A 24558-nucleotide genomic window follows, 5' to 3' on the forward strand; every position below is an offset into this window, starting at 1 on the left:
GTCTAAATAAAGCTCCTGTATCTATCACCTTAGGTACAAATTCCAGCATAAAATGTCTAATTATTTCTAAAGTTATCCAGAAGAAATCAAATGTGTGTTCGGTTTGAGCGGACTCACAGACAAACACTGCTCTTTTTCTTCAGTTCACAGTCCTGTAATAACATCTGAGTCCAGGAGAGATGTCATCCTCTGATAAGACAGCACAGAGTTCTGACCTCTGTAAAGCAATGCTGGGAATTGACTCACAATATTACTTTTATACTTCATGCAATTGTCCAAATGTGTCTGGTCTTTACAGGAAGATGTCACCAGCTGGTCTCAAACTCAAACTGTCTCCTACAAATCACAGTTCGATATTACTGAATACTTTCACAGTTAAATTCCATCTTTTTCTGAGCGAGTCCAGGATTTATATTCTGAGCAGAGACGCTTTATTCACAGTGTCAAAGACAGACTTACTGTTTGACGGTGAGGCCGTGGTAAAGAATGGAGTCCATGATGTGGCAGCTCAAAGAATAAACTGTCCGGTCTGAGGATGAATCCAGAATCAGACAAAAGTCCAGATGAAACAGGAACCGAGGAAAATCCGGATAAAACACCGGGAACCGAAACAGGAACACGAGACGACACGAAGGAAACAGGTGAAGCTAATTAGGGCGGGGCAAGCGATTTCACAGGTGGGTGAAATAAAGACAGGAAGTAGAAGTATAATGGATACGGAAGGAAGGTGATTTCAAAATAAAACAGGAAAAAGTCTAAGAGTTTAAGTTGAACTATTCAACATGAACTGACTGACTGACATGCATTAATTAACGCTTCCTCGTTATTCCAAAACATAATTTACTCAACATTATGTTTCCTTCAAAATGCTGTTAGATGTTTCTAATCTAATTTCTAAGAGACTGGGTTGGTATTTTTCCAGCCTGTCACCTGTGATTCTGTTTTACTCCCTAACCCTTCTGTATTCTGTCATCAGCTCCATCTGAACATCCTCAGAGATACTGTCAGTGTAGAAATGGCAGCCTCTCTTGCTCCTCTACAACATATCTGTCCTGTGTGACGGGAAAAGCTATTTCTCTTATTCAAAGGACCTGACACTGGTGGCATTTTGGTGGCTAAAAAGATTTTCTAATCTGCAGTGTAGCTGGAGATGTCTGAACATGAGGTCACACTGTCTGCCACTGTCTGTGGAAATGAATCAAATTAATACCCAGCTAAGACCTCGAGGATAAAAGATATAAGCAGCAGCTCTGAATTGTTTGTCTGTGTTGCATTATGTTCTGATATTATTTCTTCATGTCATGAGTTAATCCCACCATACATTTAACCTAAATTTACTTCAATATGTGGACACAAACACATTTCCATTTGAGTGAAAATTGCTAATGACAGTTTACTCAGCGCACTGTAATCATGAAACCTAAATGTTGAAGTGCACCACCAACTCACGGCTCCATTTAATGAATCATAATCACTGTGAAAATGTGCACGAGTGTACAGTCCTAATGCCGACTCCCACGGTTGGCATGAGTGTGTGCACAAGCCCATTTAACCTGGTTAACACATAATTGCCAATCATAATCATGGACCAGAAAATCAGCAGCGTCTCTAAAGACTCATTGTGCATTAGCTGCATCCTCTAGCCACCCCAAAGCAGCAATTGCATTACATAGAGATATTACACACCAATATTATAACAAGTCTGTTTTTATTAATTTTATAATTCAGTGTATGAATTATTCTTGTTACATAATAATGTCTGATTTGTTCGAATCTGCCAGCTCTGGAAGAATCTCAGCTGTCTCTCTGATCCTCCTGGTTTGGATTATTCTTTATTCTGCTTCACTGATTCAGAAGCAGGTGCTACGTCCTCATGGCTCATATGCTGCTGCCTCCATGTAGTGGATGACATTACTATCCATAGCTGCTCTCAACATGTTTGACTCATGAGACTAACGTGTAATCACAGCTCTGCTCAGGTGTCAGTATATGTGCAGAGCGTCAGGACATATTCATCTTTTCTGTTGTTTACAGTCATTTGATTATCTTTAAAACAGCTATAATCAGTATGTCTGATGATGGCAGTGACAGTGTGAGAGGGGTTTTGTGTAGTGATGAACCTACAGAGAGTTATCACCAGGATCTGCAGCTCCTCTCAGCTTTATGGAGCTTTAAAGAGATTTCCAGCTCATTGTTTAGCCGTCTGTCTGTGGTTCACTCTCACTGCTCTCTCACGTTCTGTCTCTAAAAAGCTGCCGACGCTACCTGTTCATCACCAAAGGGCAGACAAACACAGCTGCAGACTGGCAGGTGAAAATAATGGAGCATCAAGCTTCTGAAGAGCCAGATATTTCTCTCAGGATTTGGTAGAGACCAAAAAAAGAGCTAAAACAATGATGAATTGGCAACATTATTTCTGTGTCAAACTCTCTTGGTGTTGTCTGCCAGAAATTTTTCAAGCTGCTGCCCAGAGCGTTTTAGACTGAATAGCAGGCAACACATAAACAAGTCTAACCACAGTAAATGTGCCAGTCTTAACAAAACTCAACCAAGCAGATGGTATAAAATGATGATCATTTTTATCCATAAAAGTTATGGATTTCATCTTTAACATCCGTGCTGCATTCTTCTAACATCTCACTGCTTCATGTCAAGAATTGAATGACTCAAACACAGACCTTCTGGCTGCTTCGCTCCATCAGAAACGATGTAAAAGCTACACAGAAAATCCTGCCATATGATGGGCGTTCAACCTACCTCCTGGGATGTCAGCTCGTTATCTGTACTGATTACACCAGGATCCCCACATGTGGATCGTTTGTTTAATTTCATGTTAGTTGAGGGACACGAGGGGAAGTCGAGGACAGCCCCACAGTCAAAGTTGTGCTGTTATGGAAGGAGATTTCATTAAGCAGGGAAAGAGGATGTCTGTGGAGAGCCAAGAGCAGTCCAGCTGGTCAACAAGGAACTCTAGAGCCTAATTAAATTACTGTATCTGTGGGTGTCAGAGGCACAGACAGAGGAGCCTGGGTCTGTGGCCCAGAATCACTGAGCCACATCTGAATATCTGACAGCGTGAGAAGGCTGATAATTCTTCTGCAGACAGGCAGACTCACCGCCAGAGGAAAACATGAGATTCATTTTCATAAAGACTCTCTTATGATAAACTGTGATACACTCCATCGTAAAGAATTAACAAACAGTAAATTCAGATCCATTGATGACACGTCAGTCCGGTCAAACACTTCTGGATGGATGGATACCAAACGTTGTACACATTCATGGTTCCCAGAGGATGAATCCGGCTGAATTCAAAGATCCCCTGACTTTTCCTCTTACAGCATCTTGAGACTGACATTTTCTGTTTGAGGTAAAATGTCACAACAACCACTGGACTGCCATGACATTTGGATCAAACATTCACATCCTTCTCAGGATGAAGTGAAGGTCGAAGGTCGTCAGGTCAAATTGAACTTTGTTAATGAAACAGTGCTAATTACCATATTAAGCATTCTCACACACTACATTAAGAAGGTAAACATGATAAACAGCCCTTGCTAAACGTTGTCATTGTGACTGTATTTGTGTGCATTTATCTTAAAGCACCGCCTCATAAAGCCGTTAGCACGTCAACTCTCGGTCCTGTTTTTTTTTTTTTTTTAATTTCTTCCAACATTATGACGAGGAAACAAACTTAAATGCAGATGTTATGGGAAAACATACTGAATGCTGACAGAGAAAAGCAGCAACAAAGACCAAGCTGAATGTGAAAATTGAAACGTGTGTGTGGAGTAGGAGAGTGAGATAGTGAGTCAGACACAATGCAGGACTGTGATATGTCATTTCTTGACGGTGCTGTATTTTCCTGGGGGTCAATTAACTCAACTGAGTGAGTCTCCTGTTGAGCCGTGTCCTCTCTTCTTTCTTATCACTGTGTGTGAATGTTGATTCCAGATGACTCATCTATTGACATGTTTCAATAGACCCACTTCAATCAGCCGATCTGTATGCACGAGTGACCGAGGCTGCTGAGGGAGCTGCTGGTGACTCAGAGCACTGCATCATTTGTAAAGTATAGATAATTATGATGGTAGTGATGTATAGTTGAAGAGTGTGACCTGCCAAGGCGCCTGTCTCAAAAGCATCATTATTTATTTGGGATGTATTCTCAACTTGACTTCATTCTTCAAAGTGTGTTTGTGTGTATTTATACATGTGTGTGCTGGGGTATAGAAAACATGTGAGAGACAACATCAGAGGAGCTAGCTGGAAGCATTTCAAAGGTGTGTTCTGTTCCCTGGGGGGAAGGAGGAGACAGCTAATTACTGCTGAGATTTCCCATTCTCCATCTCTTATTAGTCATTTCCTCATTACAGACAGGCGTTAGGCAACCAGTCACTGAGAATAAAACCAATGAGTCCTCTGTCCTTCCTGTCTGCACAGCACCTCCAGCTATACCTCCAGTGTTAGAGAAGCCCAGCCGAGTTTAAAGGCACTAAAGTTAATCTGATAACACAGAGGCAATGAGCTGATTCCACTAAACAACAGCAGCTTGTCCGAGGGTGCGTGCCCGCTGTTGATTTTATTGCCAGTGAATGTTAAGCGGTGGTGAGTGTTTCTTTAATTGTGGCTATAAATCAGAAAGCCAGGCACAAAAAGAGAGAGAGGTCTATATTGAACACAGAGCTCACCTGATGGTCACATGCTGCTGGACATTCAGGACGGCAGCAATCACCATCAAAGCCTCCTCTTTCTCATAATAATGTGCCGATGGCCTCCTCCCAGAGCCCTCGCCACATCCTGCATCTTTGTCCCTGAATCTGACAAAAATGAAGGTCTGTGTCTCCCCACAAGTAGGTGTCACCATGGAAACAACCGTTATTCAGTGCTCTCAACAATAGCCAGTAAATGAAAGGAGCTGTCTGATGGAATTAAAGAGTAGGCTCAGTCCCTCTTCCTGTGCAGTAAGGACTCTCGGAACCAGCAGCCAAACCACACGGGGCGAATGTGCACATGATCATAACCTACATTTTATCAAACACATCTTTACCATTCTCTCCTTTCTATTCATCCCTCCTGTGCAGTGAGGAAATATCCAGTGAGCTGATAACTGAACTGACTGAGCCGCAGCAGAGGAAACTAGATGAGAGAAAAAACAGAATTCAGTGAGAGAACAAATCAGAGACGGTTTCAGTTAAATGATGAGATTTATTTACCTAACTGCAAGACAGAGAGCGTAAAACTACAAGAACAGAGGTTTGTGCAAATGCAGGCTTGCATATTAGCATATCATACAATCCAAAGGAATGACCGCACAGCACAGCTTAACAATAAAAGTAAGCATGCAATAAATCCCTTTCTTCCTTTTGAAGAAATCAAATATTTCCTAATGATGCATGGGTTGCTCCTCACCCACACGGCCTGCAGTTACACCAGTTGCATATTAGGGTTATGGGCTGTAAACCTTGTTCTGATTAACAGAGAGTGAGAGTGTGTGTATGGGAAATTTCAAACACATCAGTGTGCTGTAAAATAACTTGTTCATTTTGTCTGACAATGGTGTGAGTATAGATAAGGGGAAATAAGCAGCTCAGTGGATTCAACCCAGATTTTTTTTTTTTTTAAATCCACGGTGACGTCCACATGAACCGCGGTCTCGTCTCCAGTGTTTCAGCTCACTGTTGTTGCTCAAATGATTTCAACGTAACAGATTTTTTCTTCCATGAAGCTGTTTAAAGTGACGACCCTGTATGGTTGTGCACTTGGGGCTCAGCTGGCTCTCGCACACACAAGAACACAATGATATTCTTTTGAATACTGAAGCGTTTGATACATGATTGATTCCAACGTGATGAAAAAGATAATCATTAAGAATAATTATCACAAAAGGTCTGAAGAGGATTTTGTTTGGCAAAGCATCAAAGACCCATGCATCAAACTTTAACATGTATAAGCATAAAACATCTACTAGTTTATAATTCAGGTAACCTCACTGTGTTGTCGTTTGAACTGAGACGACACTTATTTTGGCATTTTTACATTACTGATCTGATAATAAAATTATTTTTATTATTTATATATTTATTCATCTGATCATTTTCAAACATGTAGCCATTAGATGAAAGATTAAAACTGTGATTTTTTCTGAGGTCAGCCATCTATCAATTGTAAAATTCCTAAAAATGTTAAGAGTACGGGGTAATGAACCGTTTGAGCTGGAGCAGCTCATAACCTGAGGCAAAGCAGCAATAAGGTGATACAGGTAATGGGGGACAAAGAGTGAACTGAACAGAGGTGCCAGTGCCTTTTAGATATCAATATGTGTGCTGGTTTGCCCTGAAGGAACAGATATATTGGTTAATATCTGCACTTTCTGCCTTATTTAGTCAGAGTAAGTAGCCACTGAAGGTTTATGGGAAAGCACAAAGCTGGTTTCATAGATAAAGGCTTTGAAAAAATGCTTTACTTTTTTGTGAAAGTACTTTTTATCTTAGAATGGCAAATTTTTGGTCTAAAGGAATCATTAGAACAACGCACTACAAAGTGAAGAACATGGAAAAAATAAAAGATGGTATTAAAATGTGTGAACACAAAAACTAAATATTCATCCCACAAAAAAGACACCTACAATGCAAACTGCTTTATACTGTTGTAAACCAGTCACACAGAGCTGAGCCTCGGCCGTGAGATCAAAGTCCCTCCATAACTTAGGAATAACTGAGTACAGCTCCAAATCTAGGCCCTGCAGAATCAATAGGCCTCATCCTGTGACAGGAGAAACCTCAATAGTTGTGATCTTCAAAGCAGTTCAGAGAGTAGCCAACAGCAGAGCTAGCTGTGTTTAGGTGCATTCATCAGTAGTCAATAGCCTGTATCAGGGGAGGGCTGGTGAAGCTCTAGAGGACAAATCAAAGTCAGATTAATATTTGTAGCTCGGGGGCGGATATGTGTGTTAGAGTAGCTGCAAAGACGAGATATTCTTCCTATGCATTTAACGCCAGTGACAGCTTGGTTTCTGGCCAAGTGCATTAGTCACCATTCAGAGTCATTCAGAGCACAAATACATCATTTAAGATAGACGTAAAAACACTAAGCAAATAGTATAGAGTCATTACCAGAGGATACAGGGAATAATGAACTATTCAGATGCTGTGTGGCTGCACACAACATTTTTATTCATAAAATGTTCTACTTTAAGAGGATATTAAACACGAGTCCAACACGTCTTTAACACAGCAGGACATTACTTTGTATTTGCAACCAAAACAGAGAAGACATGAAAATGATCCATTACAGTGAAGAATTTGTTTTCTCTGAGTTACATTTATTTAGTTCAAACCTCAGAAATGTCCTGTTAAAGATTTAGTTTAATGTATAAATTGTTTAGTCATATCTGAGTTTTGGAAACATTTCGTTTTTGGGTAATAAGTAATAACAAGTTACGTTTGTGTTCATTTGACTTTTTGACATATGACCTTGTGCTCGTCTCCGTGCAGCACTGACACGTTCTGCTGGAAAAATACTGAGGCCACAACGTGACACTGCTTTTCTGACTTGTTTCAGGCTACGCTCTGAACACTCTGAAGACAATCTGGCAAGGTAAGAGGAAGTGAAGGTTACAGCTTTTTGAGCATGACCAACATCGTAAAGTTTATCAGAAAAATCAAATGCAGCCTTTTCAGTAAATATCCTTCAGGTGAGAATTAGCTGGAAATGAAAAGAGAACAGTTTGTTCTGGTGACGTGCAATGATGAGCAAAACTTTACTACTAATTCTATGGTGAGAAAGCTTTTTAATAATGAGGCTTTTAATATTCCAGATGAGGAACTGTGTGTGTTACAGCACTCACTGTGGACGTCTTTGTGCTTTCATTTGATCTAATCTGAACGCTCATCAGTCAAATTCCTTGTGAAACACTGAGTAGAATTATATTGCATATAAAAAGCAGCAGAGAGAAAAAGTAATGAAATATACAGCAGAAACGTGAAGGGTTCTACCTGCATGACGACTGGCTTAGAGAGAACATAACGGACAGAGGGAAAGACTTCACCTGACATGAAGCATGATTTTCACAGCTTACACCACAGCCACTCAACAAAAGACCAAAAATAGGGTGTGATCATTAATTTTCTCCTGAAGAGAAATGTTATTCCGGCTTTGTTCTCAGCTAACCTCAGAAGAGGCAGCTGTTTGCGACCTTTTGTTTCAGCACAGCGCATCTTCCACTTCAACCTGTGAGCTGATGACCCTCCCTGTTGTAACTGAAAAAGCATACAAAGAGCTCAAACTATAGCAAATATCACACGTTGTTAAAGTCATTATGTCACTCACAGTTTCACAGATGTAAAGGGTGAACAGGTCTGAAGTGGTGACACATCAGAACTAAATGAAGATATTTCCATTGCTGCGCTTTTCTCACCTGTTTTTTAAGAAGAGCTAATTAAAGGGGAAGTAGCTAATTATTGTTATTTAGCTAATTATTTTTACGCAGAGTGCACTCATTTGGCAAACGTTACCTGCTAACTGAAAAGCACATTAAGCATTACTTGCTTTCTCGGGGGGCTGGGGCTTTTTGGTTTGTTGAGAATGGCTGGTGAACTTTGGAACAGGACTTCAAGTTTTAGAAGATAATAAAAATGTACTTTTCTTGTATTTTACAAGAAAAACTTCCATTGAGCCTGTTCCAGTGTTAGCTCATGCCTGGAAACTGGGTGTATGAGTTATTAAAGGCAGCATCTCTTCTTTATGCTCCCTGCGATTCATTTCGAACATCTGGATTAAGTACTGTCAGCATGTTCTTGTTGACTAATCTAATTTTGATTGAAACATACTGTACAGAAGCTCTGATCTCAAGATAAAGGAAATCAGTGACATAATACATGTAGTGGAGGTGCTGAATTTCATAGGCAGGGAGGTGTAATAAGCCTGCATCCAGCTGATGGATCAGCACTGAGGGATTGGCCTGCATGCATAAAAATAAGGGGAAAAACCATAATCCTTCATGCTGCTGCTGAAACAGCTGGGTGGTCAATTTGTAGAGCCGGGGAGAGGTGCTGGATTCACACAGTCTCTGCTGTGCTGTCCTTGTGTAAACACTTTGCCAGGAGTGAAAAATGAAATAAATGAGTAACAACACATCTAGAAAGATTTTCCCTTCAGTTGTTGTCCAAAGCAGCGAGGCATGCGCCCTCTCTTCCTCTCAGTTTGCCGGACTGGTGCTGTGGTCAAAGCTTGGTCCCAGGAACAGCGTGGGTCATTATTCTGTTGGCGTGGTGGCGACCGGGCTGAGGATTGGCGTGTGTAAGTCCCTCACCGGACACATGGGGGAGATGGCCTTATGGCTGTAGTACTCCACTACTTGTTTGGGCACTTCTGCCAGAACACATTTGGCCAGGGCTGCAGGTGAAGCCTGCAACAGAGACAGAGAACAGCTGGAGTTGTCAAAACAGCTGTTACATATTGTTTTAATTTGAGATTCAGAGCGTTTTCCTGAAGGGACTACGGCTCTCAGAGAAATGAAAAGAGGTATTTCAGTGTCAGACACTGTATTAAACAATTACTGCTCTGTTCATGACTACATTGATCTGAACAGCTACATGACAACGAATAATATGTTATGTAAGATTTTTTTAATTCTATTTCATCAAACTGTGGGTGATTTATTTCGATAAATAATCGGGACACTACTGTTCCACTGCTGGTTCAAAATCTCCTACAGATGTTCAGCTGGTTTGAGAGTACTCATCATTTCTTCACCTTGTTCCCTGTGGGAAAGTATCATATATTTACAGCTGAGATGTCACTGATTTCACGTAGCTACGTTAAGAATACAGGACATTTCTGGATCTCCTCCAGTTCATGGTGTCCATCTGTAACACCAGAAGCCTTCAGAATCTGCCTGTTTGCTCTTTTAAATAATGAGGGTGGGGGGACATAAATACAATGTTCATCAGCGTCACTTGCAGCAGTCACAGGAGTGGGACTGAAGAAAGAGCTGAAAGTCAACACGTGGAGACTGACAGATGGAGGAGAAAACTGACCGTTTTGAAGTCTCTGAAGGGCACAAACTGCACAATGTCCCGGAGGACCGGCTCGCCCTTTGGTGAGCGGAGGACTCCGTCATCTCCATCCAAAATCTGCATGTCTGTGAAGTCTGCATTACCCACACCAACAATAATGATGGAGAGCGGCTGGTAGGAGGCTCGTACAATGGCCTCACGTGTGTCTGCCATGTCTGTCACTACACCATCCGTGAGGATGAGCAGGATGTGGTATCGCTGGAAGAAGATAAGAGCTTTCAGTGTGAATTAATCCATGGTAACATTAACCCATTTAAACACCAGCGTGTGGTTATAAAGCAAGGACACCTCTCAGTGTGTGCTGTGGTCTGAAGTAGGCCTTTCATGCTGTCTCTAATGAGTAGAAAACATCATGTGTGTACAGCACTTTTACACAGAAAACAAGAGAATCAAGAACAAAAGACAGCGCACTATAGCACAGGAAGAGCATGTGTGTGTTAATAATAATGTGAGTGATACAGCATAAGAATATTAACATAGAACAACATATTGTTATTGGTTTTGATTGGTCCCATGAGTAGTGGTGAGTTAGTTTGTTAATGTGTTACTGATTGTCCTAAATGTGTGTATTTCTAATGTGGGCTAATTGTTTTCTGCAGCTCATTTGCTGATCAAAGAAAGACTGACATTGAGGAGTAAATAATTACACTGGGGTCGGAGCAGTTGCAGTGGTGTAATAGTTTGGAACAAAATGTCTGTGTGAGTAATTTGAGATAATAAAAAGATAAAAGACTGGTGTTTTTACTCACAGTAAATCTATTAGCTGCTGTAAATCAAATTTTAACTGTTCATGAGGTAATTTCTAAAACAAAATGGGTAAATGATAAATGAAAATATGTCCAAGAAATACACCTTTAACATGTATAACTGGCAGTGTATGACTTCAATCTATAATTTAAGGAATACTAATTCGTTCTATTATGGGCCTCTTCATTTTTTGTGCCTTAGGGCTTCATAACTATAAGCAGTGAGGTGAACCAGAGGCTGCTCGCTCGGGGAACTCAGTGGGAGGCACAACAACAAAGCCTGTTTTACACCCGTAGATTTCTAATAGAGTATAAAGGGACACTCACAGAAGCATCTTTAATGTTGCCGTCGCCCGCTGCCAGCTTGGCTATCCTGTTAATGATGGGAGAAACATTGGTTGGGCCATACAACTGGATCTTAGGAAGGCAGTTCTGGTACGCCTCAACCACCCCTTGGATCTCTGATCAAAGAGAGCACAGAGTAAAATGGAGGAGACATCAATAGAATTTTCTACGCTTAAATAAGCTGTAAATAAGACACTAGAAGGTAGAGTCAGATGAACCATTCACAGCAGTCTAACAAAGAGGTAGAAGTGGTCTGGATATGTTTTCTTTCTCACACAAGTTACAGAAGTTAAACCTTCTGAAGAGGGAAAAGTTTTGGCTTATTCATGTGCACTGTAAAGAATAACCAATCATGAAATCCATAAAGACGTAAACATTACTATGACTGTACAAAACTGGAGAATAATGGACACAGGAGTTGTTTTTTTTACAGTCTGATATTATGAATATGATCTGTAGTGTATTCAGTTGTGATGTGGAATCTGCTTTGTGTGTTTTCAGATTACAGATGTTAATTCTAGCATCATCTGCAAAGAGACGCACTTCTCAGGGAAACTGGTGAACAAAACCTTTCCTTACCTTCACATTCATCATCCTCTGGGTTGAAATTGATGGCAAAGTCATGAGACACCTGTGGGTGGAGAGAGTATGTACATATATATATATATATATATATATATATATATATATAAAGCACATGAAATAAATACACATGTAGAGCAATAACCTAAAACTACATGGTTAAGTAAGAATGAATATTTTTATATCAGCAGTGACTGAATGGCTGATATGTTGGTTCAGCAGATTAGTTTTGCATGTAAATTTTAAAAAAGGCAAGAAAGGTAAGTGCTAATAATATGTTAATAGAAAAAATATTTAATCACTAACTCATAGCAGAGATGTGTTCACTGTAGTGAGGGTTTTGCATATAATTTAGGCTGATACAGTTAAAGTGGATTCATGAATTTTAAATTTTATATATTTCAAGCACTGAATAAAAGTAACTCATTTGGATTTTCTGGGGTATTTCACAGTGAGATTTGAGATGAATTGGTTTTTGTACACTGCAATCCATACAGTCAGCTTATATTAATATCCTGAATCATTATACTGTACAGTAATGAGCATATAGCATGTACTGTATGCTAATATCTGGTTTCTGAAGAGACTGTACCCCATCTCCTTTCATCTGGTCTATTCTTGCCATCCAAACGTCAGATTGACTTTGTTTATCTGGCAAAAATGAAATCCCCTTCCCGATGCCTCCTCTCACAAGAAACTGTTTTTTTTTTTTTTTTTGTTGTTGTTGTTGTTTTTTTTCACAAGCACCAACTGTCAGCCAGATCAGTGACAACTGACTCCTCTCCAGCTGGCTAGTTTTTAAAGTCATTTTTCCCTTTAACGTGATTAACAGCCTGAATTCAGTCAGTGTATAGATAGACATGAGGAGCCCTGAAGAAATTAATCATTTAGTTTTTGCATTGGGCCACTGCATGAGAGGGGATCTGGTTTTGTATCTCATTTAACAGGCCTGTTTCACAGCAGACCTTTTCACATGAAACAGCAGGAAACACACAGGTGTAACTAATAACATTAATAATGGCTGTCCCCCATTTAGGCGTTCCACTTGTATTGTGCAGGCTGGCTCACTTCATCTGTAATGGTATTAGTTACAGCTGTGCTTTTCCCACAAATGTATGACAGTAATTCACTCAATATTACAGACAGATTTTTTTTTAGCTTTGCCTAAAAATAACTTTTCTGGGGGGTGAACATGAGTTCAAAACTCCTGAAATATAAGGAAAGGGGTCTCACATGAACATTAAATCCTCTGCCAAAGCTGGAAGTCGGTTGTTGTTATTTCAACAGACTTCTGTGGTCTGTGGTTTTGTGGTTTTGTGTTTCTGTCTGAGGCTCATTTAGAAAAGGTAACGTCACATTTGTTGGAGCATTTATCATAATTTAGCAACATTACAATTCAATTCTGATCACAGGTGTGATGGTGTTTGCTTGTAGTGGCAAGTCACTGTCAATCAAATATGATCAAACCGCACACACAGTCTTGATGAGGCAGATTAACAAAGTTTAAATGTGCACCATCAGTAAACATGGAGATACAGACTGACAGGTAACTCATTAATTGCAGAGTTTTGTCTGTCATCCTTCAGCATCAGGACCCACTTGAGAAATCAAACTCAGTCACTGACAGCGAGTCCTGGTGCAGTTTAATGGCTCTTATGTGTTTGATGAAGAGCTCACAAAGGAGTAAATGATTAAAAACATTATCAGTATTATTTAGCTACAGATCGACCACATGCCATGAATAATGACACTGAGGATACAGGCACAACACAGACTGTCTGATGGATCAGCTTGTTCCAGAGTTGGACTGAAAGCTTCCACACCAGCTGAGAACAAACACTAATTCAGCAACCTCCAGAAAAAAGGTGTGAAAGCTCCATCAGACTTCAGCGTTGACTGGTACACATTTAGTCATTAATGTCTGAGGTTACAGAGAAATTGAAAACTATTTTTCTGGGGAACAAAACACAATAGTCCAAACTCACTGTCTGATGCATCCTTTGTTTATACTAGTTTTCCAACCACAATTTGTATGCACAGCCGCACACACTGAAAGAGCCAAGGTCCATCAGACGTACACACAGGTGTAGCCCATGAGTTCATGGCTGCAGTTCATGATTAGTCTAATGACTTAATTAGCATTCACCTGCACCACCAACCATAATGTGGCAACAGCATGCAGTAAAGTAAATTTGACTCCTGCAAGGCAGTCACTGTCACGGTAAATTCAGAAATTAATAGTCTATTATTTACTGAGCCTCAAATCTTTGCCTGATTGAAAGGATGATTATTAGTGTTTCACACCGACACATATAATCTTATATTAAACATAGGTTGTTCTGGTTTGATTAGATTGGATTATCAAACAGTACAATGATTCAACTGTGCATGTATGTATCTGTGTGTATGTGTGTGCGCTCACTCTTCACATGTCAGTCGTCTCCCCAGGGTTCTGTTTAAAATCACTGAAGGCTCTCGGTTCTCAATGTCCAATTTGCTTAAACAAACGCTCTCACACTCGTGAATTCTTATGTAAATTGAGCATCAACACTACAGGGCTTTTATTTCATCCGAATATGTTATTTTCTCATGACAAGTTGATATTTTAAGACAAGGGGCTTATGAATAACAATAAACTCACCAATTAGTTTTAAATGTGAAAATTTGACAGATTGTGTCATGAAGTAGGTCGTGGAAATCAGCTTGCTTTACTTAAAGTCCCAGGGCAGTGGAAAATACCAGGATATGAATTTATAGCACACATAATACTGCTCATGTGAAGGGAAGGTCAGTGTTATAGAATAGAAAAGAGAAAAGGGAGGTTTAGGATGACAGAAAAACAGGGGGAGCGGAGGTATAAACAGAGATACTCACCTCATAGTTTGGAGGGATTCTGGCACCAAAGCCCAAAGCTGAAAATCTTTTGTCGCTGAAAGAATAAGCAAATTAATCAGTAACATGTTACACTCACTGCAGTTTAATCCAGGATCTCTTTTGACAGTGATCTGAAAAATATTGATGGCTTATCCATCTGTTCACGTTTCCAGGGGCAAACCCCCCGCTTGTTTGCATTTCATAAATGTTAAAAGCTCGAATTACAATTTGAAATCTGTCCCACGGTGCCTGCAGCCAGCATTTGCACCTGTTCAAAGACTCTCAGAGTTTATTCTCTCTGTTTTTCATCATATCACTTCGATGAGCAGATAGAAGAAGCTCTGCCAGGCTGGATTGTGTGCTCCTTGTCAAAGGTCAGGGTGCATGTTTTGAATGCAAGAAAACAGTTGTGTCTGAAACCGCTCCTTATCTACCACACAGTGCTCTGTATTTACCCTCTGCTATTTTATTTATGTGTCTCAATTCTGAGCCTGAAATTGTTCCACTGTATATCACCATGATGGAAAAGTAGAGCCCATGGCATGTACATACCATCACCACTGTGTGATTCAGACCTGTTAAGCTGCGACTGTACATCCTGCCTGTGTCGACACAAAGTGACAGAGATTCACAAGAACACCTTCCCAGCTGTCAACAACAACAAATGTGATGTTGTATACAAAGCTGAGGTGTACAAAGGTAACTGTACGTGTAGACAGACTGAGCAGCGAGGCTCAACGGTTGCTCACTTGATGGTTCAGTGCACCTCCAGTCTACTATACTTTCCACAAATAACAAACACCACAAAAACAAATGTACTTATATTTAATTTATTGATTTACTCACTTTAACTTTACTGATTTTATCTTGTCTGTTTTGAAAGATGTGGGCTTTTACCAGGCAGGAAAGACCCAACAAAAGATGCTATTTACTTTACTTAACCCTTATGGAAAATATACTGTTTTGACCATTGTTCTTTCTCGTATATTTATGGAAATTCCTGTAATACCCCTTTAATGCCATTTAGTCGAAGGACAGATTGTACAACAACATTAAACAGAGAACACTTTATGTTTACTGTATTACTCCAGAACTTGCAGCGGAGCTGTCACAGCTTGTTTTCAGTCACATCAGTGATTGTTTGCCTACAGATAGCTTTCTCCAATGGCCGCCTCTCTTATCAGAACATTCACTGTGTTTTACGTCTTCATGACTGACAAAACAACCCAAAATGCTCCCACCCAGCGCAATCACAAAACACTATCTGCAGCTCAACAGAATCGTAGTTTGGGGGCACAAACATCTGAAATGATGTGCTTAATTCATTTACTCCGGACATGGTGTGGGTGCATCAAAGGGTACACAGCAAATTTTACAGTGTTAATAAGTGTTTACTCATGTGGTGTGTTGACAAGTGTTGATTGGACAGTTGTTTGTCCACTCATAGAGCTAATATAGCTTTGAGGCAGCTTTTCAGAAGTGTTTAATTAACTCTGATGGGTGTGGACTCACTGGCAGAGTGATGATTTTTGCACTCTCAGAGTGAGCAATCCGCTCTTCACTCTGAACTCCTGACAGAAACAGCAGCAATTTGGCAAGTTTTAGTTGTTCTACTATAATAATTAGTGGTGGTGGTAATTGTTGTTATTGTAGCAGCATCAGTACAACAGACACTGAAACAGACAGCCTGTTTTTTTATTATCATCTTTGCTATTTCTGCTATTCCTCAAGGAACCTGGAGGAGGAAAAGGATAATGTGTGTCTTTTCCCTTAACCTTGCAGTCTTATATTTACAGTGGCTGCCAATGGTAACAACAACAGCCTGCAGGCTTTGGAGAATTGGAGCTCAGTTAGAAAGACATCACTGAGTACAGTACATGGGCCATTTTGAGCACACATTTGGTTACCATTATTAGCCTCTATTATAAAAAAGAAAGAAAGAAAAACAAGATGATTGTAAATGAGTCCAACTTCTATTCTGTGTAATGTAACCTCTCCACATTCCCTGGTTAATGCACCGTGCTGTATCCAGGTATAAACGCACTCCTCTAACAATATTCCAAACAAATTAATAGATTTCAGAGTCCACCAGGTGATAGAAAGATGTCTTTGCTCCGACTCACCTTCAACATTTACATGTTTTCAACTCACTTTCATTTTTCAGTTTCATCACTAATGTAACTCCCACTGCTGCGACCTCTCAAACACACTGAGAGATGTTGTATGGATGCAAAATAATAGGAAAAAACAAATTATGTTCTTAGTTTTGTATCAGCTCTACCAATGTAGGAAAAGTTTTTCATGCTATGTCAGTTGTACTCGGAGGTGTATTCTTGTTATTAACAAAGCAGATATACAGCACCCATCATCTCAACCTCTCGCTTTATACTTTTATAAATGGAGCCTGAATGAATTGATTTCTGTGCATAACTTCTAAACGTCTTAAGAGATCATCAAACTCCACAGCTGTAGAGATATGACACAGTACCCTCAGAGCATAGAGAAGACTACTGACAAGTCATTTTCATCCTGTGAGTTAGTCTGTGAATGTCAGCACATATGTGAGGAGCCTCGGGGAGATGTGCCCCGTATAATAGCACTCTGAGCAAGGTAAACGAGCCTCTGCCCACACAGACAAAAGCTAGTCACTCCAGCTCCATAATGTACTCCTCTGCAAGGACTCTACAATCCCACATCACCTATATTCACTAAAGGCTAAAAGGTTTGCCTGCCCACGTTTTACACCTCAATAACAATTCCAACTTGAGAGGGGAGGGCTGCCTACACCTGCAGTCACTGTTACCCCAGAGACATGATGCTCTTCTGTATGTAAACATGAAATGATAAAGCTACAAGGAGGAAGTGCTAATTTTCAGGCAGGTTTGCAGTGCTATCTCTGGGATGCTATAATTAGCCAGACAGTGCTCCCCTGATATTCAATAGGAGGATCTGCATAAATCAGGAGTCAGAGTGTTAATCCTCATCTGGCTTAGTTTCGACAGATGAGAGGGTCTTTCTCTGAAACACATCATTTTATAAATAATTTCCCATTAATTAGCAAGTACCTGCAGCCTGCCTGCAATAACTAATAGTTTTACACACATTTGCTCATTGTTTAATATTTGTTCTCTGAGACAATCGATCGTGTGTGACTGAAAACCTGACAGCTGTATCAGCTGCTATGTACATTTATGGTAACAGGAATTCTCACATGAAAACATAATTTCGATCAAATAACTTCTCACTCCTCAAACAGGCTTCACGCTGCACCTCCTCTCTTATTTCTCCAGCCATAATGTCTCCCACTTCTTTTTGAAGTGCCTGCTACCCTGCTGTCCTAGCCCCTATCTCTGCGTGTGTTCATCCCAGGGTAATGAGCCTATGCAAGCTAAGAAGGAGGACCAGTAGCTGCAACAGATGCTGAGAGGAAACTGTATCATTGAGTTATCTACAGGAGAAAGCACATGCAGCCACCACTGTGAGCAAAGAGACTGTGAAGTACATGTAAAACAGTTAAGACTGCCCTTACAAACAGCACCAGGCTGCACGCTGGTAATGCTGTGTGACAGGCACACGCAATGATGTGTGTGTGTGTGTGTGTGTGTGTGTGTGTGTGTGTGTGTGTGTGTGCGTGGTCTAGGTATTACTCCTGTTGTGGGGACCTAAATCTGTTTACAGTCACATCATGGGGACCTGTCGTCCTTATATATCCTTGATCCTGTGTGAAACAGAATTTTAACTATGGTGCGTTTAAACAGTAATGTTGCTGGTGTGGTCCCTGACCAGCACATAATGTAGAGGACGATAAAGATTCTTCTTTAAATCAACTTTTTTTAAAACTTCCAGTGTTTCACCAAATTTATTTCAAATCATCTAAAAAGGAAAAAATATGCAGCTCCAGGCATTTTCATTTCTCTCTTTATTTTAACCATCCACTTGAGTGGCCTACTGTGGATTTTTTTATGCCACACACCTCTGAAGGATGAGGGCAAATTTTTAACTTTTTAAAATCATTACTTTTCCCCTTGAAGTTGTTTGTATTCACATTCATTTTTCTTTAAAATCTGTTCAAGGTTTTGGAGACACTCTCAAAAACAGACGACCTGGACCAATCTGCAATTTGTGTCAGAATGGAGACTTGGTGTGTGTGTGTGTGTGTGTGTGTGTGTGTGTGTGTGTGTGTGTGGGGAGGGGGGGTCTGTGCAGGTAAGATGGAAAATTACACTGTGACTCACAACAAATTGAGGTTCATGATTTGATCATAAAAACATGGGAAACATCCTCAGAGAAAATGAAAAGGAAGAGGAGGAAAGTACACTGTGTATAGCATACTGTGCAGTATTAGGTTATATGTTAGAATATAAGATGCATTTCTTAACCTATTTACTTTGTTATATTTATGAAATAAAAATGAGATGTGATGTTATCCTCGAATGGGTGAGAAACAAATACAAAAGAAATGTTTAGAAATCTTTGCTGTCAGCAACAAGACTAAAAGCCTGTGGCTGATACAAAGGTCAAACTGTAATCTTTGTTAAGAGCTGGAGATTCATGGATATGGCTGCTCATTAAGGAACCATAAAGGAGAGAGTCCAGGATATTGTGTCAGTGTCCTTGCCTGCTGTTACCAGGCATCATCTTCAGCCCCAGATTAGCCTCATGCATAAGTAAGGCCAAATCTGCTTGCTCTAATTTTCCCAGATACAAACAGTTTATCATGCATTGCGCTGTGAAGGGTTTAACACAGATTAAATTTGATTTACCAGTGTGAACATGATGTGGACAATAACGAGACTGTCCTTGTGCTGCAAGTAATTAGCTGCTTGTGTGACAATGTGAAGCTCAACTAATGGAGAGAATTCAAAATGCAAAATCCATTTCAGTGAAGAAATGAACTGGGGATGGAGGAGCTGTCGGTCAACAGTTCAGCTCCGTCTGCTCTGTAACAAACCAGTGAGCAAAAATATAATAACCCACAGGAATCTCTGCTCTTCTTTCTCAATGCGCCACAATTTCCATTATTGTCCTTGTGTGTGGTTCAGAATGGAGTGGCTCGTTTCAGAGCGAGAGAAGCTGCCGAAGTGGCGTGCAGAGGATGCTCTGCAGCTCTATTTCACAACAGGAGACACTGACAATCCCTGTAGGCACCGAGGAGCCTCTACTGAGAGACAAAAGATTGACAAACCTATCGTAGTCTTGACAGATCTCTCCCACTGCTATCAGGGCCTTCAGGTACTCGTTGGGCTGGTAAGGGTTGATGTAGTGCAATGAGCAGCTGTTCCTGGGGTCTCCATTGGAGGCTGTGAAGTCAATGGCAACCTGGTAGAGGGAATTACAAAGTGAACAATGTGAACGATATAACAGAATCATTTAAGTTTTTCTTTTGCTGCTCAACTTCTTGCAAAGATTATTACTTGGCTGCTCATGATATTACAGTTATTCTTTGTGAGCGAGCCTGAAATACGCCTAATGGCAGTATAAATTATCTGATCAGAGGTAAGAACTTACACTTTTTACACCCACATACACTGAAGCAGCTACAGCTCCATACACAGTTAGATCCAAGCAGCCAGCTATTTCAACAAGGAGGAACTGCCTCTATCACAGCAGTCCTCAGGATTAATATTCATTGCTTCAGTAATCCAGCCAGAGAGTGAGAGGTAGTGCTACAGAGGGCAGACCAAAGGCCTACAGTTGAAGAAGGTTAGAACTTATTTCATCAGCCTGCCTACAAGAAGAAAACGAACTCTGCACATGGACACAAACATCATCAGTGTTTCCAGGGTAAAGACCTTTAAATAACATGTGAAGCTGTTTACTGTGTATGGACCATACCAAAGTCTGTTTATCCATAAGAAACAAATGAGTAAGATGTAGAGTATTAGGTAATTCATACAGCTAGGGGCAGTGCAGTTAAAGGCTCAATGACAGTGATGCTGCTCAGTTTACCGTAAAGTGAATCTGGCATCCTCCCATGATGTAATCTAAGAAGGAATACACTCTGTGGAGCTGTAAGAGAAAAAAAGGAACAATATTTCTTAAAGGCTAAACCTTAGAAAGGGTGTTTGGGTGGGAGAGCGATTGCTCAGCTACAGTGTTGGAGGCATCTGGTCATTAAACTGGAATTAACTCAACAAATCTGTTCAAAGGCTAAAAAAAAGGGAGATATCTCGTCCAAGCAGTGGAAACTATAAATGTTTTTATGTCATTAAAGTTTCTCGTTTAGATGTAAAATGAGAGGAAACAAACGAGTCTTTCTATGCACAGTGCATACATGCAAACATTTATTGCTAAAATGAATTCATATTGTTCCTGAAACTTTTAAGAACTGTTTTATATCAGAAAAAGCTCCTTGTTTAACATATTAAAGGGTTTTTATTCTTGTGTCATAGGATAAAAAGAATAAAATAGAGCTCAGTTCAGTGGGAACGATTCTGAAAAATATGATTTATTCCTGCAGTAGACTTCTACCTTAAGGTCACTGAGGATGACAACTCCTGAATTCTTGTAGTTTCTCTTCTTCTGTTTGTACTTGGGATTGACACAGTCCCACGTCACCTTAAACAAAGCAGAGAACACTGGTGATAAATCAGAAGCAAAATGAGATGTAAAATGAGAAGCATAATGAAAATGGATGCAACAGTTACACAACCGTCTCTCCTCCGCTCTGCTACGCCTCTCCGTTCACTGACCTTATTTCCACTGGAAATTTTCTGCATTTCCCTGAAAGTGGCGTAGAACTCGCCAATGAAGTCGTGCTTCCCCCTGGAGTCATAATCCCACACTAGGCACTGTGGTGCACACAGACAACACAGTTTACTCGTCTCTGTCGGCACAGCCCTGCTCTCTGATTCTCAGCTGAGTGGAAGTGGCCGTACAGATCCTGACACCTCATGTTTTTACTTCCTAAAGGTCCCTTACCTTGAGCTTCCGGTCTTCATCGCAGCTGCACAGGGATATGAGAGACACTTTGAAGGGCTCCCACACGGGGTTCAGGTTGTTTTTAATCACCTGTTGGAGCAGAAACACATTACACACAAAGCAAAGTGATAAAAATGCATTAACAGCTGTTGATGAAACTGAAGAGGGAGCACAGCGACCCGACCTCAGTCCTGTGCACAAGCTGTTCGGTTTCATCGTCATTGATTCGGTATATTTCCAAAAATGGGTCCGACTTGCTGAAGAGATCCTGCAGAAACAGAGAAAACAGAATATGAAGGCTAAAGAAAAGAGACGCACATAGATAGATAGATAGATAGATAGATAGATAGATAGATAGATAGATGGATAGATAGATAGATAGATAGATAGATAGATAGATAGATAGATAGATAGATAGATAGATAGACAGATAGATAGATAGATAGATAGATCATCATTTGCAGGAAATTACTTTGTTACAGCAGTAACGTTTCGCCACATACTCATCACACAACAACCCACATAGAAACGTAGAAGAAAAAGAAGACTTAAAAATAAATAAAACAAACAAAAAAAGTAAAATAATAATAAGAAGAAGAATAAATAGAGTCATGAAAAAAACAAAAAAAGTATGTAACAATGGTAATGTTCTAGTTTTCTTTTTCAGATTTAATTACTCAGGAGGAGACAAATGAGAACAAAAGACATACATCACATTTATGACAGTGTTTCTCCGAGTAAGATCATTTTTGCCAGTTTTTGATGAACAGCCGCTGAGTGTTTGGGTTTCCTCCTGTGTCTACAGGAGCTGTTTGGATGATTCGTAAGAGAGGAAAGTGAAATTTCTACAAATGGTTGTTGACACTGATTTATCACTGAGGCAGAGATAAGTGTGTGTGTGTGATTAAAGGTCGGGAAGAAGCAGGCATCAAATCTACAGCACAGCATGCTGGCTCTTTTTGAGGAGACATCGTCAATGTTGTGAAGTGAGATCAAGAAAAAAGGGGGTGTTTGTAACTTTCTTGGTCAGAGGAGGTTTTGAGAAGTTTTTACAGGCTTCCAAATCATTATTCCTATTTAGCACATTTTTTCGCTCCATCACTGACTTTCTTTCTGGAGCCAATGGTTTCATTGACCTGCTATTTCCTCCCATACAGTCTTCCCTACAGTTCTAAGATATCTTAATGGGTTTCTAAACCAATATTTGAAGCTAACAAGCAGAGGATTTAAACTTACTTTTGCAATCCGTTACTTCCCGTGTGCAAAATGCATCTCATCACTGGGTTGTTATTAACGACACACATTGAAATTAACTCAGCTGTGGCCATGTCCATTCACATCATCAGTGTCAGTAAACAGCCCGCTAAATTGAAACACGCCTAAGATTTTGGCTCCTTCATGCAGGAGCTTTAAATCATCCCCTGAGTCTCAAGCACAGGCGTCTAACACTGATTATTAGGTCAATTGATTCTTCAGGAAGGAAAACAAAAGATTACGAGTGTGTGTCTATGTGTGTGTTTGTGTGTGTCTGTGGCCGTGCAGGGGAGGGTGAGAGGGTGAGAGGGTTTTGTGAACACCGAATGAGACAGTTAATGCTGCATTTCCCGCCACATTAGCCAGATACATCTCCTGAGGGACGGGAGCAAAAAGAGCTGTAGCATCCTCTCTTTGTTGTCATGGCAACTGCTAGCCAGTGGCATCGGCAGCATGGACTGATCAGATGCACATGTCAAAATTTAGTCCCACGCTAGCAGTAACAGTAAATGGTAGTCATGGCCAGTTACCACAGACTGTGATATCTCATCATGAATCCTGTCTGTACTGAGATCCTCAGTATTTACAACAGCTGCCACACAGACAATCAAAAATCATATCTGATAAATCATCATGCCCAAGTCATCTGGAGCCGCTATGCAACTCAATTAAACACCTGATCAGTGATAAAATCTGATCTCCTAGATTTAAGTGATACACAGGACCTTTGTTTACATGAATTAACCAGTTAAAGCTGCAGTATTTTATATCAACAGTGGATCAATCAGTCAAGAACAGATGGAGTGTTTTACTGTTGGTTCAACAAACAGGGAAAAGTAGTAGCTAGTGGTGGAGAATAGTGGAGCATTAAGCAGTGAAGAAGAAAAACAGAGCTAAAAGGAGAGTGAATATTAGACGTACATTCATTAGGTGGTCAGAGACATGACTCTGTCTGCTGGACGTGTAAATAGGCTACTGTTTGTTAACCAGTTACTTCCAAAATGTAACTTAAGTAATCAGTAACATTACGTGCTACTACACTTTCAGCACTAGTTTTAACACGCCAACAGTTCACAGGTATTCTCTGACTATCCACAGATTGTATTCAGCCTGAGTGTCCGCTCCTCACAGTGGAGCTGCAGGGTTCACACACCCTCCAGCTCTGTAACAAAAAACAGCTGATCCCTGAACGCAGCCTGAACACTGATGCTAGCTACTAAAATACAAAATGTGTATAAGATAGAATAGGACAGGATTAGCCTTTATTGCTTTTTGAGAAATCTGTCTTAGGCATATGGGAAAACACTACAAAGACATTACAGTAACATACAACCTCTGCACATATGCATGTACAGTCAAAGCTACAATTAACATTCAACATTTATGTTTCATTGCACGTTCCCTCTGACAATTTCATATTCCCCAGATAAAACCCATATCGTGCAATGATATTACACAATGCTCTACACCAGGTTATTGCACATTCTGCCGTGAAGCCATAACTCCCCACCTTCTACTTATACAGAAAATTACACCTGACATTCAACATTTTACATCCTGTTACATATTCCCCCAACAACTGCATGTTCCCCTAATAATAACCATAATGTTGCATATTGCACAAAGCCCTTCACCAAGATATTACACATTCCCCCCAATAAAACCCATACACACACACTTCATCTCTTAGTGTTCAGTAGTTTGATTGATAGTGGAATTAAGGAAAACATACGTGTTCATCCTACAAAGATAACTTT

The 24558-nt window shown here is 40.2% G+C and overlaps 1 protein-coding gene across 4 annotated transcripts in view; it reads right to left on the reverse strand.

The window, feature by feature from the left end:
- Positions 1–5188: 5188 nt before the first annotated feature.
- Positions 5189–24558, reverse strand: part of cpne7 (copine VII) — a 30714-nt gene continuing 11344 nt past the window's right edge. For all 4 annotated transcript variants that reach the window (XM_051073455.1, XM_051073453.1, XM_051073452.1 and 1 more), the window contains 11 exons: positions 21732–21815; positions 21548–21637; positions 21319–21417; positions 21098–21184; positions 20576–20635; positions 19812–19945; positions 14627–14681; positions 11750–11801; positions 11153–11286; positions 10041–10277; positions 5189–9409 (listed from right to left, as the gene is read on the reverse strand). In XM_051073455.1, coding sequence (XP_050929412.1) covers positions 9257–9409; positions 10041–10277; positions 11153–11286; positions 11750–11801; positions 14627–14681; positions 19812–19945; positions 20576–20635; positions 21098–21184; positions 21319–21417; positions 21548–21637; positions 21732–21815 — 1185 coding nt within the window. In that variant the 3' untranslated portion in view covers positions 5189–9256. The remainder of the gene's footprint in view (positions 9410–10040; positions 10278–11152; positions 11287–11749; positions 11802–14626; positions 14682–19811; positions 19946–20575; positions 20636–21097; positions 21185–21318; positions 21418–21547; positions 21638–21731; positions 21816–24558) is intronic.

The sequence above is a fragment of the Lates calcarifer genome, linkage group LG2 (genome assembly GCF_001640805.2).
Source record: "Lates calcarifer isolate ASB-BC8 linkage group LG2, TLL_Latcal_v3, whole genome shotgun sequence".
Classification (NCBI taxonomy): Eukaryota; Metazoa; Chordata; class Actinopteri; family Centropomidae; genus Lates; species Lates calcarifer.